This window comes from Danaus plexippus, chromosome 2 (genome assembly GCF_018135715.1).
Source record: "Danaus plexippus chromosome 2, MEX_DaPlex, whole genome shotgun sequence".
NCBI classification, from domain to species: Eukaryota; Metazoa; Arthropoda; class Insecta; order Lepidoptera; family Nymphalidae; genus Danaus; species Danaus plexippus.
The window spans coordinates 6905464-6921166 of NC_083537.1; the positions used below are offsets into that span (position 1 = coordinate 6905464).

At 35.3% G+C, this 15703-nt stretch overlaps 2 protein-coding genes across 4 annotated transcripts in view; one reads left to right on the forward strand and one right to left on the reverse strand.

The window, feature by feature from the left end:
• The window catches only part of LOC116779571 (dedicator of cytokinesis protein 9), a 31353-nt gene that overhangs the window by 1800 nt on the left and 13850 nt on the right, over positions 1-15703 (forward strand). The window contains exons 4-29 of one of the 3 annotated variants that reach the window (XM_032673924.2): positions 514-808; positions 1605-1776; positions 2412-2619; positions 2922-3225; positions 3380-3597; positions 3670-3860; positions 4122-4366; positions 4556-4755; positions 4826-4946; positions 5050-5322; positions 5623-5739; positions 5825-6007; positions 6081-6218; positions 6313-6508; positions 6591-6661; positions 6950-7109; positions 7441-7668; positions 7758-7875; positions 8317-8460; positions 8645-8862; positions 8956-9192; positions 9561-9721; positions 9857-9977; positions 10345-10440; positions 10584-10714; positions 10995-11136. In XM_032673924.2, the coding sequence (XP_032529815.2) occupies positions 514-808; positions 1605-1776; positions 2412-2619; positions 2922-3225; positions 3380-3597; positions 3670-3860; positions 4122-4366; positions 4556-4755; positions 4826-4946; positions 5050-5322; positions 5623-5739; positions 5825-6007; positions 6081-6218; positions 6313-6508; positions 6591-6661; positions 6950-7109; positions 7441-7668; positions 7758-7875; positions 8317-8460; positions 8645-8862; positions 8956-9192; positions 9561-9721; positions 9857-9977; positions 10345-10440; positions 10584-10714; positions 10995-11136 (4688 nt within the window). The remainder of the gene's footprint in view (positions 1-513; positions 809-1604; positions 1777-2411; positions 2620-2921; positions 3226-3379; positions 3598-3669; positions 3861-4121; positions 4367-4555; positions 4756-4825; positions 4947-5049; positions 5323-5622; positions 5740-5824; positions 6008-6080; positions 6219-6312; positions 6509-6590; positions 6662-6949; positions 7110-7440; positions 7669-7757; positions 7876-8316; positions 8461-8644; positions 8863-8955; positions 9193-9560; positions 9722-9856; positions 9978-10344; positions 10441-10583; positions 10715-10994; positions 11137-15703) is intronic. The other 2 variants (XM_061523202.1, XM_061523204.1) reach the window with 2 other exon arrangements.
• Positions 10864-15584, reverse strand: LOC116779569 (venom acid phosphatase Acph-1-like). Its single transcript, XM_061523206.1, has 10 exons — positions 15395-15584; positions 14780-14892; positions 14106-14173; positions 13833-13940; positions 13203-13284; positions 12852-13009; positions 12462-12644; positions 12218-12338; positions 11595-11842; positions 10864-11454 (listed from the first exon to the last, which is right to left on the reverse strand). Coding segments are annotated over exons 1-10 (1233 nt in total). The 5' UTR covers positions 15397-15584; the 3' UTR covers positions 10864-11304.

The window sequence follows — 15703 nt, forward strand, 5'->3', positions numbered from 1 at the left end:
GCTTTTTATGTTTTAAGTCCACATTGATACTTTTTGATTGTTTTTGTGCAGAGATTGTTAAGAATGGTTTCATGATTTTTATGCAGTTGTCTTTGTATATGGTTAAATTTCAATACGATACCAATCAAATAACAATTATGACCTCAGTCTTAATTGAATAATATATCAAATTAACTAGTAAGTCCTCTCCATGTATGTATATATATATATATATATATTTATATGTATATATGTAGGAGGAAACTCAAACATTGTTAAGAATGTTATCAGTAACCATTAATGATGGTTACTATTACAAATGTTACTATCAAGTTTTCACAAAGAGCATTTGTTCTATTTATCGTGTTTACTATGAAATTTGTTATTATTTATTTCTTAGTGTTGTCCTTAAAAAAAATCATTTGATTATTATATTGTACTAATAACCTATATATATAACGAAATTTCGTTGATTTATAATCATTGAATAGAGATTTTGCATCAAAATATATAGGAGAATAAATTTTCATACAGACCGTTAAATGATAAGCTGCTGGAAGAAGTTTATGATATTGATGCTGAAACAGAGAAGGATCATGAGTCCCAAGCTAAGGTGGACGTTGGAACCAAAGAGGGCTACCTGCTCAAAGGACCAGAAATCGGTTCTGATAGGATATTCAGCAATCTCGCTTCAAAATCGTTTAAGAAACGCTATTGCTCAATGGTCAGAGAGGCGGACGGAGCTTACATACTCGAAGTGTATAAAGACGAGAAGAAAACTGACACTAAACTGACTATTGTTATGGATTTTTGCTCAGAAGTTGTTAAGGTAAATAACTTTTACATTAGAAATGTTTTCTCATTATGATGACATTTCTATTAACGTCGATAAATTGTCCTTCCATTATATGAGAATAGAAAATTGTGAAAGTCAGTGATTACTTAACATTATTATGTATGCAAATAAATTATACAAATAGACGCATATACCAAAGAGTTTTTAATGTTATATACATTAATGTCTATGTATATGGAGGTTTCTCCGTACAGTTTCTCGTAATCCAATTATATATCTTTTTTGTTATATGAAAAAGTATCACGTTACATACTATGTACAAAGAAATCGTTGGTGGAATCTTTGACTTCTTGTTGAAGGGCTGACTTGTTCCTTTTGCTTAGTATTTAGAGCGTAGCCAAGTACGCGAACTGCACCTGTTTTCCTACATGTATGTGTTTATAGGAGAAGCCTCGTCGATGTTAATTAATTTTATTGAGCTTATTATTATAACCTTTTTAACATCCTCGGCTTAGAGGACGTTACCCTTTGACCTTTTATAAGTACAAACGTCTGGTCTGTGACACGACTAGATTTATTTTTGGAACGCTAAAAAGAAATTTTTAACATTTGACTATATAGCCAAAAATAACAGAAGTAATTACGAAATCATATTCCTCAAAAAGAACTAAAATCTCTATATTTAGACGAAACTAATTAAATTAATCTAAAAAAGAAGTCAATTTGATAAAAATTCTTTTTGCAATAAATACCATTAAAATGTTTGGTTTAAAAATGCAGCAACAGTGTATTGTAACGCTCTACTTGCATATACACATTGAATTTTTAGAATACAAAGCGCGCGCGTTACTGTTTCGAACTACGGATGTCCGGCAACAAGGGATATACCTTTGCTGCCGAAAACGAAGAAGAAATGAACGAATGGATAAAGGCTTTCGAGGCGGCGCTAAAGAAGAACCAGGACCAGAGTATCGATCAGTCTGAAGAGACTTTAGACAGAGGTATTAAAAAATTTAAAGTCCGGTTAGATTCTGAAAGTGATTTATCCAACTTAATAAGTCCCGTAGTGCAGCGAGTCTCTTGACATCTTCTTTTTATGTTAGCTATATCCAGTTATTAGAATACTTTCCATTCGCCGGGCGATGTTTAACACGTCATTAGCGGTTGCAATGTATTTTATATATAATTCTTAACTAAATTTATTTATGTTAAACACGTCTCGTATATTATAACCGCCAGGTTTGTTAGGGTGTATTGCAGTCCTGTAAAAGTAACCGACAATTAACTGAATGGTACACATAGGGTTTAGTAAAGGAACTATGAGATGATTATTACGAGGACCTTACGTGTTATTATTATTTTAATTTTTATATAAAAATTAGATATTTTATTTATCTGATGTTGATATGAATGCTGTAGCATGTATAATCCATCCATCCATCTCGGATGAAAACGAAAAGACAACTTCTGTTCTGGGAGTTTTATTTGGCAGAACCAGAATTATTACAGCTGGTTCTGAATTCATTGAGTTCAAGCTTCATTGAGTTCGAAAGGCATCACGCTTTTAATTTAAAAACGTCCAATCCTTTAAACAAACAATAAATAAGTGTTCCTTAAAACCATAACATTATATCAGATGCAGACGTATCTCTAACAGCGGAACCGCCTCCTCCCATCTTCGGAACCCTGAAAGGCTTGGAGCATAGCATGAACCCGCTACTGATGCGGTACTCGAGGGAGACTGACCTCTCAATAGCTGCGGCTAGGAACGACTCTCGTTCTAATATATTCACCTTGCCATATAAAAGGGCTCCTTCCCCCGAGCCGCAGTTGGAACCGTTCAAGTACGTTCCATATTTACTAAAACATTTACGAGTAAGAAATTTTAATAGATGGGACGACAAAAACTTTAATTTTTTTTCATGTTAAAAGTTCTGGGAATATCGAAAGACCTGTTTATTTTTTTTTAAGCATTAACTGTTTTTTTGATTATCGAAAGACCGATTACCTACTTTTTAGTTTTTATCAATGTTGTAGATTTTACACATCCTATAAGTTATGGTGCCTCGGGTCATCACCAATCAACTTTTCGATATACCAACGTAGCTTTTAGTGTTGTAAAATATATTTTTGTATATTCTTTTAGAGAACACTTTGGCCAAAGAATTTTGCTCAAATGCGAAAGCTTAAAATTTAGATTACAAGCACCGATAGATGGTGACAAAGAACTGCTGTGCCAAGTGGAGCCCTACTTCACTTATCTAGCGCTCTACGATGCCCGTAGTGGCAAAAAACTCACCGAAAATTTTCACTTCGATTTAAACCACGCGGCCGTGAGAGATCTAGTCAAAGAGACGGAGTGCACAAAATCATTAGTAGAAAATTTTAGCTATGACGTTAAACTGGACGTCAAACAGTTATCCGATGAATGGTTCAAATCAAAGAGACAGGTATTTACTTATCAGTTTACTATATTATGTGAGAGATATACTTTGTGCGTCATTCATTTCAAAAAATTCCAACATTTGTTGGTGATCTGCTTAGAGAATTGACAGAAAATAACATGAAATATTACAACAAATAACTATATTTTTTTCTTTTCAGGCTTTACTATCAGTAAATAATCCACATCCAGACTTATTTTTAGTTGTTAAAATTGATAAGATCTTACAAGGACATGTGAGTCAGGTGTTAGAGCCGTACATGAAGGCCACAAAAGACCCTCGGCTGGGACTCAAAGTTCACAAAACTGTCCAAGCCTACGCCAACCGAGTTGGCAACTATCGCATGCCGTTTGCTTGGGCGATGAAACCTTTATTTAAGTGAGTATAGATTTATCTTTACCGATATATATTTTCTTTAATTTATAATAATAATAATAATAATTTTATTAGATTATATAGCAACGATCTCGACACGACGCCAGAATTTCCGGCAATCTACCGTCAGGAACCGAACAAAATGTCCGATGAAGATTTATTGAAAATATTATCGGATTACCGAAAACCGGAAAAACTTGCAAAATTGACTGTAATACCGGGATGGCTCAGCATCAATATACAGCAGAGCAACGAACAAATACCAAGTAAATTAATGTTATTTAAATCTATAGGGATTCCCTCCTAAGAAAGGAATCCCTATAACATTCTTAAACGTATAACACGTTTATGAGTTCCATACTAAGTGCTCTAATTGCAACTAATTTTAAACAGCCAACTGATCAAAAAGTTTTCTTTCAAAAATTATTTATTGCAGCTACATTAAATCATCTCTTGAATCATATCAATAATCTTAGTAATATCCAACATATGCAATGTTTGTTTTGACTATTATATATTATTTCTAGATTGTATGACAAGCGCGTACGCAGCACTAAAGCCTTTCCCGCTATCACCTCTGTCGCCGCTCACGTTGGAGTTGGCAACACTGAATGCAGACGCCGAACAGCCTTACGCATCCTACATCCACCACTTATACGTGCGACCGTTATCACTCAGCTTCGAGTCGCAGAAAATGTTCGTGAGAGCCAGGAACATTGCTTGCTCTATCGAACTCAAGGAAAGCGATGTCGGTGATGTGAAACCATTGCAGGTGATGTGCTTTTAAAGACGAAACCATCCTATTGATTAAGTAAATAAAACAACAATACCAATTATTGGCGTTCATTCCATTTTCAAATTTAGAAAATGGTCTTTTAAATTTAAAATCAATTTATTATTATTGACACACGTAAGACTTGCTTTAATGTAATTACATTAAGTGATCTAATTTGTTGTTCAGGTTATATATGGGCGTATAGGCATGACGACCCAGCACCGGTGTTCAGTACTACATCACAACACGAATCCCAGTTGGTGTGATGAAGCAAAGATCCGTCTGCCAGCAACCATAACACCGTCGCATCATCTTTTGTTCACCTTTCATCATATTTCTTGCGACTTGGCAAAGAAGAATGACACCAATGTGGAAACTTGTATAGGGTACGTTTAAACTCAATTATATATTTTGGGGCTTAGGCTGAGAAGACGTCATATTAAATTAATGTTTCAGATATGCTTGGGTGCCACTGCTGAAAAACGATAAGCTCATCGATGAGTTCATCAATCTGCCGGTGGCGACACATTTGCCCTCGGGTTATCTATCAATTCAGCCCCTTGGTCTAGGAAAAGGAGTGAGAATTAATAAAATAATATTACAATTTAAATAATTTCAAGATCTTTTGTCTATGTTGTGGAGTTATAAAAAAAAATTTAAATTCCTTTTTTTAAATTCAGAACGCCGGTCCAGAGGTGGTGTGGGTTGAAAGCGAGAAGCCACTATTCCGTTGCCAGCTAGTGCTTGACTCAACTGTGGCAACTCGTGACGTGCATTTGCACAATCTATTCTGCCAAATAGAGAGATTGATAAAGAGCAGTTCCCCTCCCACTTCCCCCGGCGCTCCGCCGTGGCACGACGTGTGTAACGCGCTCAAGGGCGCACACGCTGTTAATCTCAGTTCGCTGATAGCTTTCCTTCCTACGATCTTCAATCAGCTTTTCGATTTGATGGTGATTATACTATATTTTAATTTATTAAATCGATATGAAATCCATTTTGATCTCATTCGTTTTTGATAAAACAATGTGACAATTACCCAGAAGTCTAGTATGAGTTCTATTGGTGCTTACAAATGTAACTTTATTATATTATTATTTATTTACCAATTGAACATGACTATAATACTAAAAATTAAAATTGTATAAAAAAAAAGTTAAAAAAATACATAACTGACCCCATTTTATTACAATAACTATATTTTTAAATGAATAAAACTCGCGAAAGTCTTAGATCTAACTTTATTTTTACAGACAATTGAAAAAGGATACACTTCAGACATGGGCTACCAAGTTGTGAAATTAATAGTACATTATGTTCATCTCATACATGACTTTGGCAGAAAAGATTTACTCGATAGTTATGTTAAGGTGATTTGTAAATTGATTTTATACTATGTGTGACGTTTAAGACATTATTTTATCTTTATATATATATATATGTTTGTTTTTTCAGTATGTCTTCAATTGCGTAGAATTTAAGCTACACACAGTTCTGACAGCACCACTGTACATGTTCGTTGATCCTAATCAACAAGACTTTCTATTGTGTCACAAATTTATGCAGTACTCAAGTTTTTTCTTTGACATTATCGTGAAAAGCATGGCACAATACCTGATTAACACCGGTCGGATAAAGGTAATAAATTTAAATGCTCTCAATTTACGATAACTCGTATATTTTTTATTTATTTGTTGCCTTTCATAAACAGATGTCCCGAAACGAGAGATTTCATAACGATCTTTTAGAGAACATCGACAGGCTCGTAACGACCGTGGAGCCCACGTATATATTACAACAACCGATGCAGACTCACATATTTAATAAAAATCTCGCCGTGTTCCTTAAGGTATTTAATTGATGTTTACATTTTTAATACTCATAATAATTTTATATTATAATTTAATGAAATAATTACATTTTATTAAAACGTATTTTTACAGTCTTGTCTCTCGTTCATGGACCGTGGTTTCGTATTTAGGCAAATAAAGAAATATTTGGAGAAATTTAAGGCCTGCGACCCAAAAGCTTTGTTCGATTTTAAATTCACATTTCTCCAAACTATATGCTCCCACGAGCACTACGTTCCTTTCAATTTGCCTCTACAAGCTAATAAAAATGGCAAAGATGAGAATGAAGGTAACGTCTTGGTAACATTAAAATAAAACAATGGATGCCAATCCTGGTTGCTTTCATAGTTTAATAAATTACTTTGTTTCAGATCCATCAAAGCTAAGATTGTCTGAAGACTTTATAATGAGACATTTTCTAGCTGGTATCCTATTGAAACAGGTATTTTAAAAATTTCCCTTTAGTATTATATATATATATATATATATATATATAATTTTTAGAATTCTTTATATAATAACAAAGGCTAAACTTATTTCTACCTTCTAATTATGAAAATACTATAATATAATTCTAATTATAAAAATACGGTCAACACTACGATCACCTTGTCTTGTTTTCATATAACTCAATACAAGAGTTACTGTGGACCAGTCTCCTTTCGGTTTAACTCCGCCAAAAACCATCTACATCCATTGAAGTAAATGCATTAATACGAGAATGTGTCAGGTGGAGCAATCCCTCCGCGAGGTGCCCAGCAAACGTCGTGTGTCGCTGGGCGTGCTGCGCGCGCTACTCACCAAGCACGAGCACGACGACCGCTACAGGACTAGGCAAGCCCGTGCGCGACTGGCACAGCTGTATGCACCGTGGCTCACAGTCGTGCTTGGTATGAATATCTGCGGTTACTTTATGGATAAGGACTAATCTATGGGATTTATAAGTGGAACTAACGAAAGATGATTTTAAATTTAAGAAAAATTGTATTTACTGTCTTAATGGCTGTCAAATCGGCGTAAATTCAAGTCGTCTTCCACAAACCTTCACCCCCACTGATTCTCTTAAATTATTTATAGGTGTTCTATAAGATTTTTTCCTAACCTCATAAAATTTGAAGCCTCACCTTAAACTTTCACCCTCGACTTTAGAATATAGATTTTATATAATATACCCATAAACTTCTATTTCTTTTTATATTTTAAAAATGCCATCAATTTCAGACAATGCCCACCGGCTCGTTACTAAAACCTTGGCCAGTCCGGTATTAGAAAATGGTCATGACAGAGTGGATGGAGACGGCACCTGTATTCCCGCAGTCAGCAGTTCACAGAAAGAAGCCGCCTCCGCTAACAGCACACCACGCAAAAACAGGCTCACCTTACACTTCGATCACACGCCGTTGCGTAACTCGACTCACTTTAAGGAACCTCCGAATATGTATGGGAAAGGTGATTATTATATATTTATATTGGGTTAAGGGTTTTATGTGATAAATGTTATCGTGTTTGTGTGTCATGGTGAATGTTTTCCCTTGTAGATAACGCAACTAACATGTCGCAAAGCTCCCTTGAATCAGTGTCCACTATGTCCGGGGGAGACTCATTGCCACGTAACGCTCGATTAGATTTGAGCGAAATCGGTGACCAAGTGAACAGGTACACTATGTATTACATGACATGTTGGCGGAAAAGACGCGCCGTTTTATTTAAAATTATCTGTATATGCATGGTCAAGGCCGAAACAAAGATCCCAAGTTAGTTTATAGATAGTCATTGAAATATGAGGAAGGCTTTTTGGTTAAACCTGGAAAGTTATCTCAAAGGCGATATCATTTAAATATGTTTTTGGAGAAAAAGATACGAGAACTATAAAACGTTTAGTCTCTAAAAGAACGTTATTCTAAACAAAAAAGGCTCTTGAACTCACAGTCAGTGACGAATTACGTAATGCCCAATGTTGGTAATTTTTTGTCCCGATTATTAAACAATATTAGTTGTATGATATGATTTATAGGTTTATTATGGCACAGTAATAAGCTTTAAATTGTAAATAATTATGGACATGAAACCTTTTATATATTATATGATTCATCCTAGGTTCGGCGTTCTATCTCCGGAAGAAGTGCGAGATGTCTTGCTATGTTTCCTGTTCGTACTCAAGTACCTGGACGATGAGCGACTATTGGAGTGGTGGCGGACGCACTCTCGTGTCCAACAACAGGCCTTCTTTAACGTATTAGAGTACGTATGAGTCTTCGAATAACTGTTTACCCCTGCCGGAGTAAGAAATGATTCACGCATGTTAAAATGTTATACAGAACATGCAGGTTTTTGTGTTACTGCCCAAATACCATCTAATAAATCGTAGGATCCCCTAAACTAAAATAAGAGCATCCGTAATTTTAAAGTTCTATATGGTTTCTAGGATATGTGCGGAACAATTTCAATATGTGGGAAGAAAGAAGATTTTGTCCGAATTCAGTTTACCGTCACCTGATTGTAACGGTAAACTTAAACCAGCTAAAGCCAGGACTCTGCCCGCCAGGATGAGTCCACCAGACTTCTCGAAGGAGCCGCCCATCGTTGTCGAAAAAAACAACACTGTCAATAGAGAAAACCTTGTCAACCCAACAGTCACAAGTGGTACGTTTTACGCCCAAACGACATATTTTCAAATATCTTTATTCTCTATATAATAAGATATTTCATTAAAAGTTGCTAAATATTTTGTTCCAGAACTTGAAATGATGTCCGAACATGCAGTCTTATCCGCCGGTTGCTTAGCAACGGAAGTAGGGCTAATTATTATAGACCGAGCGTGTCTTTTTATGAGGAACTTAGGACCGGCAGAAGGAAACGCCGCTAAGCCGTATCTAAAATTACTGCAGTGCCCTCAAAGTGAAACTCTATATAAGCATCTATTCGCCGCCCTCCGGGCTTATATCAATCAGTACTCAGAAACACTGTTCGAAGGTAAATGAATATAAATCAAATTAGAGAGAACCTTATTCTTGTATATAACATATATTTCTGGTTTTCTCCAGTTACCTCAATACCGAGGTTTTTGAGTTCCGGAAAATTATTTTGTATAAATATTATTTGTTTAGAATAAAAGAAAAAAATGCTGCATTATACTAATTAATTAGATCGTAATATAAAAAAAACCTTAATAAACAATTCCATCCCTTCCCATTACAAATGTTTTAGGACTATTCTAAGGAATAAGACTATCCTATCTTTGGCCTACATAGAACAAGTAGAATATAATTATGATGAAAGTCGCGTTGAAAATAAACACCGAAAGTTTTAAGTCTCACGATTCATTATACATTGCTTAACAGGCGGCAGTTCAGTATGTGCCGGTGTGGTGTGCGCTGTGGTCCGTCTGTGCGCGGCGCGGGCTGCCTGGCTGCGGCGAGAAGCAGCCGCCGCCCTCTACCTGCTCATGAGGGCTAACTTCCAGCACGCCGAGAAGGGAAACCTCACTAGAGTACATCTACAGGTATCCTTGAACTCTTAATAACATCAGTATAACCAGATAAATAAAATAGTTCAGCTCGGTCAGATAAAATAAATAGTTTATTTCGTCTGTCGTTAATGGAATAATAATAAAGCTAAAACCTTTTCTTTATTTTAGGTGATAATAGCCGTGTCCAAACTGCTGGACAGTTCTACAGTATTGAACTGCAAGCGATTCCAGGAATCCCTATCAGTGATAAACTGCTTCGCTACCGGAGATAAAGCTATGAAAGGGACTGGTATGTAACAGGATCGGTTTTGATCTCACACTACTAAATTACCGTTTGAATCTAGTACCAGATCACCAGAACACATTGGTAATCCGAATGATTGCCAGTAGGAATATAGATATTATGACACAAATAATACGAAAGTTTGCGAAAGATCAAATTTAATAGAAAATTTCCATATGTATTAAACGTAGATTTTAGTAGTCTATAATTTTTAATTCAATTTTTAACCCTCATTTTTTTTTTCACTTAAATTCAATACTGATATTATTGAATACTCTCACTTGCAACTATAAAGTTCTGGAAACTTCTGGAACTTTAAGGTTATGTTATACTACCAATGCTATGCATTAAATTATATATATGAACCCAACAGGTCTCTCAAGTGAGGTGGCGGAACTAATGCGTCGCGTGCGCACAGTGGTGGGGGCGCGGGCCAGGCTGGCCGGAGTGGGCGGGGCCGCCGGACACGGTAATATTTTTTTTAACACATAAAAACAATTTTTATCCTATATTATCAACGTTAAACAGGAATAATGGCAGCGTTTCTATTCATTATTTTTACACACCCAATAGCGTTATTCTCAATCCCTATCCGTCCTTTCTTTACTCCAGGTGCTGGTAGCGTTCATCTATCGGAGCTACAGCACGCGCTGGCAGCTTCGTGTCGCGCCACGCCTCGCCTACGACACGCCTGGCTCGCGACACTGGCGGAACACAACGTGCGACACAACGACCACGACGAGGTGAAACATACAAATAAAATACATTATCTAATATTGCAGGAACACTTATATAATTCTCGTTATAATATTCTGTTATTGTTGTTAGTATACCATATGATATACAATAAGTAGTTAATCTATCGATACGTGCAAGGCAAGAATAAAAGAGATTTTTCTTCTGACATATGTAATGGAATGATTCATATATAGTATTCTTAAACTGTAAAAAATCGTACTCGAATAGATTATAATAACTCTAAAGAACTGTCACAATTATAGTAATCGCAATTTTGTCCGTCAGGCCATGTGTTGCCAACTTCACATAGCTGCTTTGATAGCGGAATATCTCAAACTGCGAGGAACTCAAACTTGGGGCTCCGAGGCTTTCGCGGACTTGTCCTTGAACATACCTAAAGATGAAATCGGCCTTAAGATAGACGAGGGTAAGTGAAACCATTCATTAATCTACAGGTTCATAGGCTTTAGACCGTTAATATAACATGTTATAAAGGAGTTAGTATTGTTTTACAAGCTCTTTATTTCTGACTTAATATTAAATTTTAATCAAGCCGTGCATCATCCTATATTGTATTCAGTTTTTCTCTTGTCGACTATGCACTAGTAAGTTCACAGTCTTTCTTATAGTCGTGGGACACAATGCTTTTTGTTATCTTAGAGAAAGTATCCAAAGGGCAGAATGCGTTACAACCGGGAACTTCCATTAGTCGAGGCTCCGCTGAATCGTCATCCCAGTAGTATATCTGACACAAAAATAATAATTAACAAAATGGATATACGATAAACGTAAAATATTAAGAAAACACTTGAATACGCTCTAAAAATCTACTAAACCAGTCGCGAGCTATTAGCAAAATGTAACTACTTAAAATATAAATATTACCTTAAATCCAAATCGCTGACCGTGCGTCAAGTCATTTTTATCCTTCTTCCCTTTTGCGGAAGGTTGTTTTTCGTGTAACTCAAACAGCAACGCTGCCCCCGGGTCCGGTAGACGCGGCGGGGGCGCCACACACGCCGACAGCAGCGCCGCCACCGACACGGGTGTGCCGATACGAACCAACACCTTTGGACTATCGACATCTCTCGTGTTCCATATAGCTTCGGTTATTATTTGCTGCAGTAGAGCACCTGTGCGGTACATGTCATGGAATATATGATTTTCAGTACACATTCAAAGTTAAACTATGTTGTTCGGATATGCTACGTGGGTTTTACATTTTGTTGAAATTTATTTCATGGGTGGGTTTTAATTTTTTTTCATACATTTGTTAGTTTTCCTTTTACGCAAGTCCTGCAAATTTTATAACAGCCTCGTTTGTATATCTCTGATGCAATATTAGATTCATTACGAACAAGTCTATTGATATTATCAAACCAACGCAACTCTTTGTCCCTTTAAGTATTAATGTTATTTATTAATTTGTCTTAATTCAGCTCAATTAATTCAAATATATTAAATACACTGATGTCTCGTGTATAGTTTTAAATTGTGTAAATATTTACCTCCGCTGAGTTTTCTTAGAAGGTTATTGTGAAACATCATTGAGTATTCCAATCGAGCGACGTCCATCAATTTTCTCTTGACATGCTTGGCCCATTTTGGATTCGCAACTTTAATATCGTCCTGCAAAATAAAACAACAAATACATAGTATATACTTTTATAGTACACTATAATCAAAAACAAGTAGAAAATCTATTATGAATTTTGTTACTAAGGCAAAGATTACCGTAAAGTAATAGTTTACCTGTATCACGAACAAGTTGTTTAAATTGTACGCGTCCTGTGGTGTGCTGAAGTTAGTGTTTGTCATGTGTGCGATTTTGTGAAAGAAATCCCGATACGGTACAAGCAGTCCTTCATTGATGTACACTTTCAATAGTCTTTGTTTCTCTTGATTGTAACGCGGGCAGTTTTCTTCGTATAAAAGCTGGAAAAATGCATTCAAGAATCTCTGTGTTATTCATAATTTAATTATTGGTTTCAAAATATTTAATAAATAACTAACTTATAAATATTAAACAGTAACTAAGATCTACGAGTTTCATAATAAGGGCTAGACTACATGATAAAAAAATAAAAATAAAGCTGTCTTTTCAAGCAAAAAAAGGTGGTGTATACAATGTTTCTTTCTTACGTAGTCTTCACTTCTAGGTGGATAGGTGTAAGGAACGGGCTGCCAACTTATGGAATCGTTCCACATTTGATTTAAAATCGGCGGCCATAAACCAGCCGCTATCAGCAACGCCGTCATCTTGCTCAAATTCGTATCTGATGCTATCACAATGCTTTTTTCTACAAAAAATATTATTATGACACGTTTAAATACACGTATATAAATATATATATATATGTATATAATTATTTAAAGAACTGAAAGTACTTTACACAATTACATCAAAATTTCATTTTCTTGTTACGTAATTACTAAAATGAAGCTTAATTAATTGTAAAATTTTTAATTATACTATTAAAACATATTATTTACCAGCTTCGTAATACGGTCCTAAGAAATCGTTATATCTTTTTCTAAGTAATGCGCCCATCTCGTACGTCAAGAGCTTCCCTTCCTGTGTTAAAAATTTTGTAAATATATTGTAAAGACACTCGCAGAATTTATGACGTTGTGTGAGTAGCAGATCATAAATCATTGTTAGGCAGCGACAGTAATCAACGGGTCGACACCTCGTTCCTGTTCAGACGGCGACCTTCATGAATCCCTCGGTACCGGGAAGTGGACGTTTCATTAAGAGTTTCGCTGACTGACCCTCGAATATCACAAACATACCTTATCAAACGTGACCCATGACAAATTATTGTACATAATATAATTTTTTTTTATCAAATCAATCATCACTTAAATAGCAAAGTCGTATTCATTTTGCTTAACTCGTGTTTAATACAGCTGATTGAGGAAGTACGCTAAAATGTGCTCTCTGGTCAAGGTTTCGCATCGAACGGATTACAATTACCATGCAAAATGGATTAATGGTATTGATGACATTATAGCGCAACCGAGCTCTGCGTTACTTATGACGTGATTTAAATTTTATATACACCTTTATAGGAACTACATGATTGAATATAAATATCAATGTATTTTCTATGTTTAACCTACATTAGTCAATGCTCCTGCACCGTAAGGTACAAAAACGTGTTCCGATGGAGGCGCCCCCAGCATCTCCAATTCACGTTCGCTGGGCGTGCGCTCCCCGTGCGACATTAACTGCCAACAAATCATTATTATAATAACATTCATTATAAGGATAATAATTTCACAATACATAGCAGTTTTCCTTCTTGCTTCTTACATAAATTAATGAAGGTGTATAAGAGAAAACTATGTTTATATGTTCATTGATTTATTTAAATTGTTATTGTTAACACTTACCACGTGAACTTGTCGTAGTACTGTAACTTCAACTGTAGTGTCTTTCATTAGTATGACTGCTACGAGGGCTGGATCAAGTAATTAATTTAATTAAAGATTACAATCATGATCCTACCATAGTCATTCATGACTACATGTTATTTGAATTATCTTTTGGATATGATATATACGTATATTTTCATAAAGAAATAAAGGAATTCAGAATTACTTAATGCATTTATTCCCTGGTTTCGCTTCCTCATTTTAGAGGTGTGAATTAAAAAAAAGCCTTTCTATCAGGCCAACGCTTTGGCTACCCAAATTCAAAAATCAATCCAAATCGTATCAATAGTTTTTAAATATTTCACTAAGAAATAGATGCCAATATGAACATTCTCTTTTAGAGTATCAGGATTTCGTTTATTTTATTTTTTATACTTTTGGATAGTTTAATAACCACGTACAAATATTCGTCAGGTCTTATATCATTGAAATAAACATGCTAGTGTTTATTGCAAGATAATAGATGTATGTCCAAGTCAATAAGGGTTCTGTATTGCCTTTCTCCTATCCTAAATAAATATATAATATACCTAAATAAATATTTTTTTGCTGTCGGATGTTCATCGACTGCCAGATATATTTTGACAGAATAGGTTTTACCAAAAAAATTTTAATATATACTATATACAAACCGGCGATGAGAGAGACGCCCACCAACACGCCTAGACAACAGCAAGTATGTTCGGTCTTCATGCTGGGCTCATCAGCCGCGTTGGTTGGCACCTCCTCGCTACCGCCCTCTTTCCTATACCAAGAACAGCAACATAAAAACACTGTTTCATTTATCGGTTGAAATGGTTTCAATGATCAAAAAAGAATATGAAATTGAAATAAACTCATATTATATATTCAGATTGTTACTAAAAAAAATATTTCAATGATATCATGATTCGTAACTGTTACTGTTTTAAAAAGTAAATGCAGTGTTAATACATGCGATGTTTTAAATTATTATTCGATCACTATAAATGATTATAGAGTAAATTTTATTCCAACTGAAACATTCAAGTATAGAAATCTTAAAAACCATTCTTTTCCCGCAGCTACAGTAGTTAGTGTATGGTATTTAATTGTTCCCAGATAATCTTGTCACGACTGCACGAAACGTTACAAACATTATATAACATGTATATAATCTGATCATAAATAATCTAAGATTATTATTTATCCTATGATTAAATTAAATTACAAACGTTTCATTGATCAGCGTAATATCGACGATTAAATGCTTATAGCATAAACCTTACATTTTCCTCCGGCGGGTTGACAGCTCTACATTTTAAATATATAGCAGACGTTTTTTATTCACTTATTGTTATACGTATAGATATATCTAAATCTGTATCATGTTACAATGCACTCGAAATTGACTGTACATATATATAAAGGAACGGAAGTGTTCGGTGCGCGAATTGATGTCCCACTGAGATCAACACGGGACGCTCGGCTGTTTCACGGTCGTTCTGACCTACCAGATGATTGACTTCGTCCAATCGATTGTACTATTATATTTACACACACGCGAACAGACATGCAATTTGTATAGACCTGCGCCC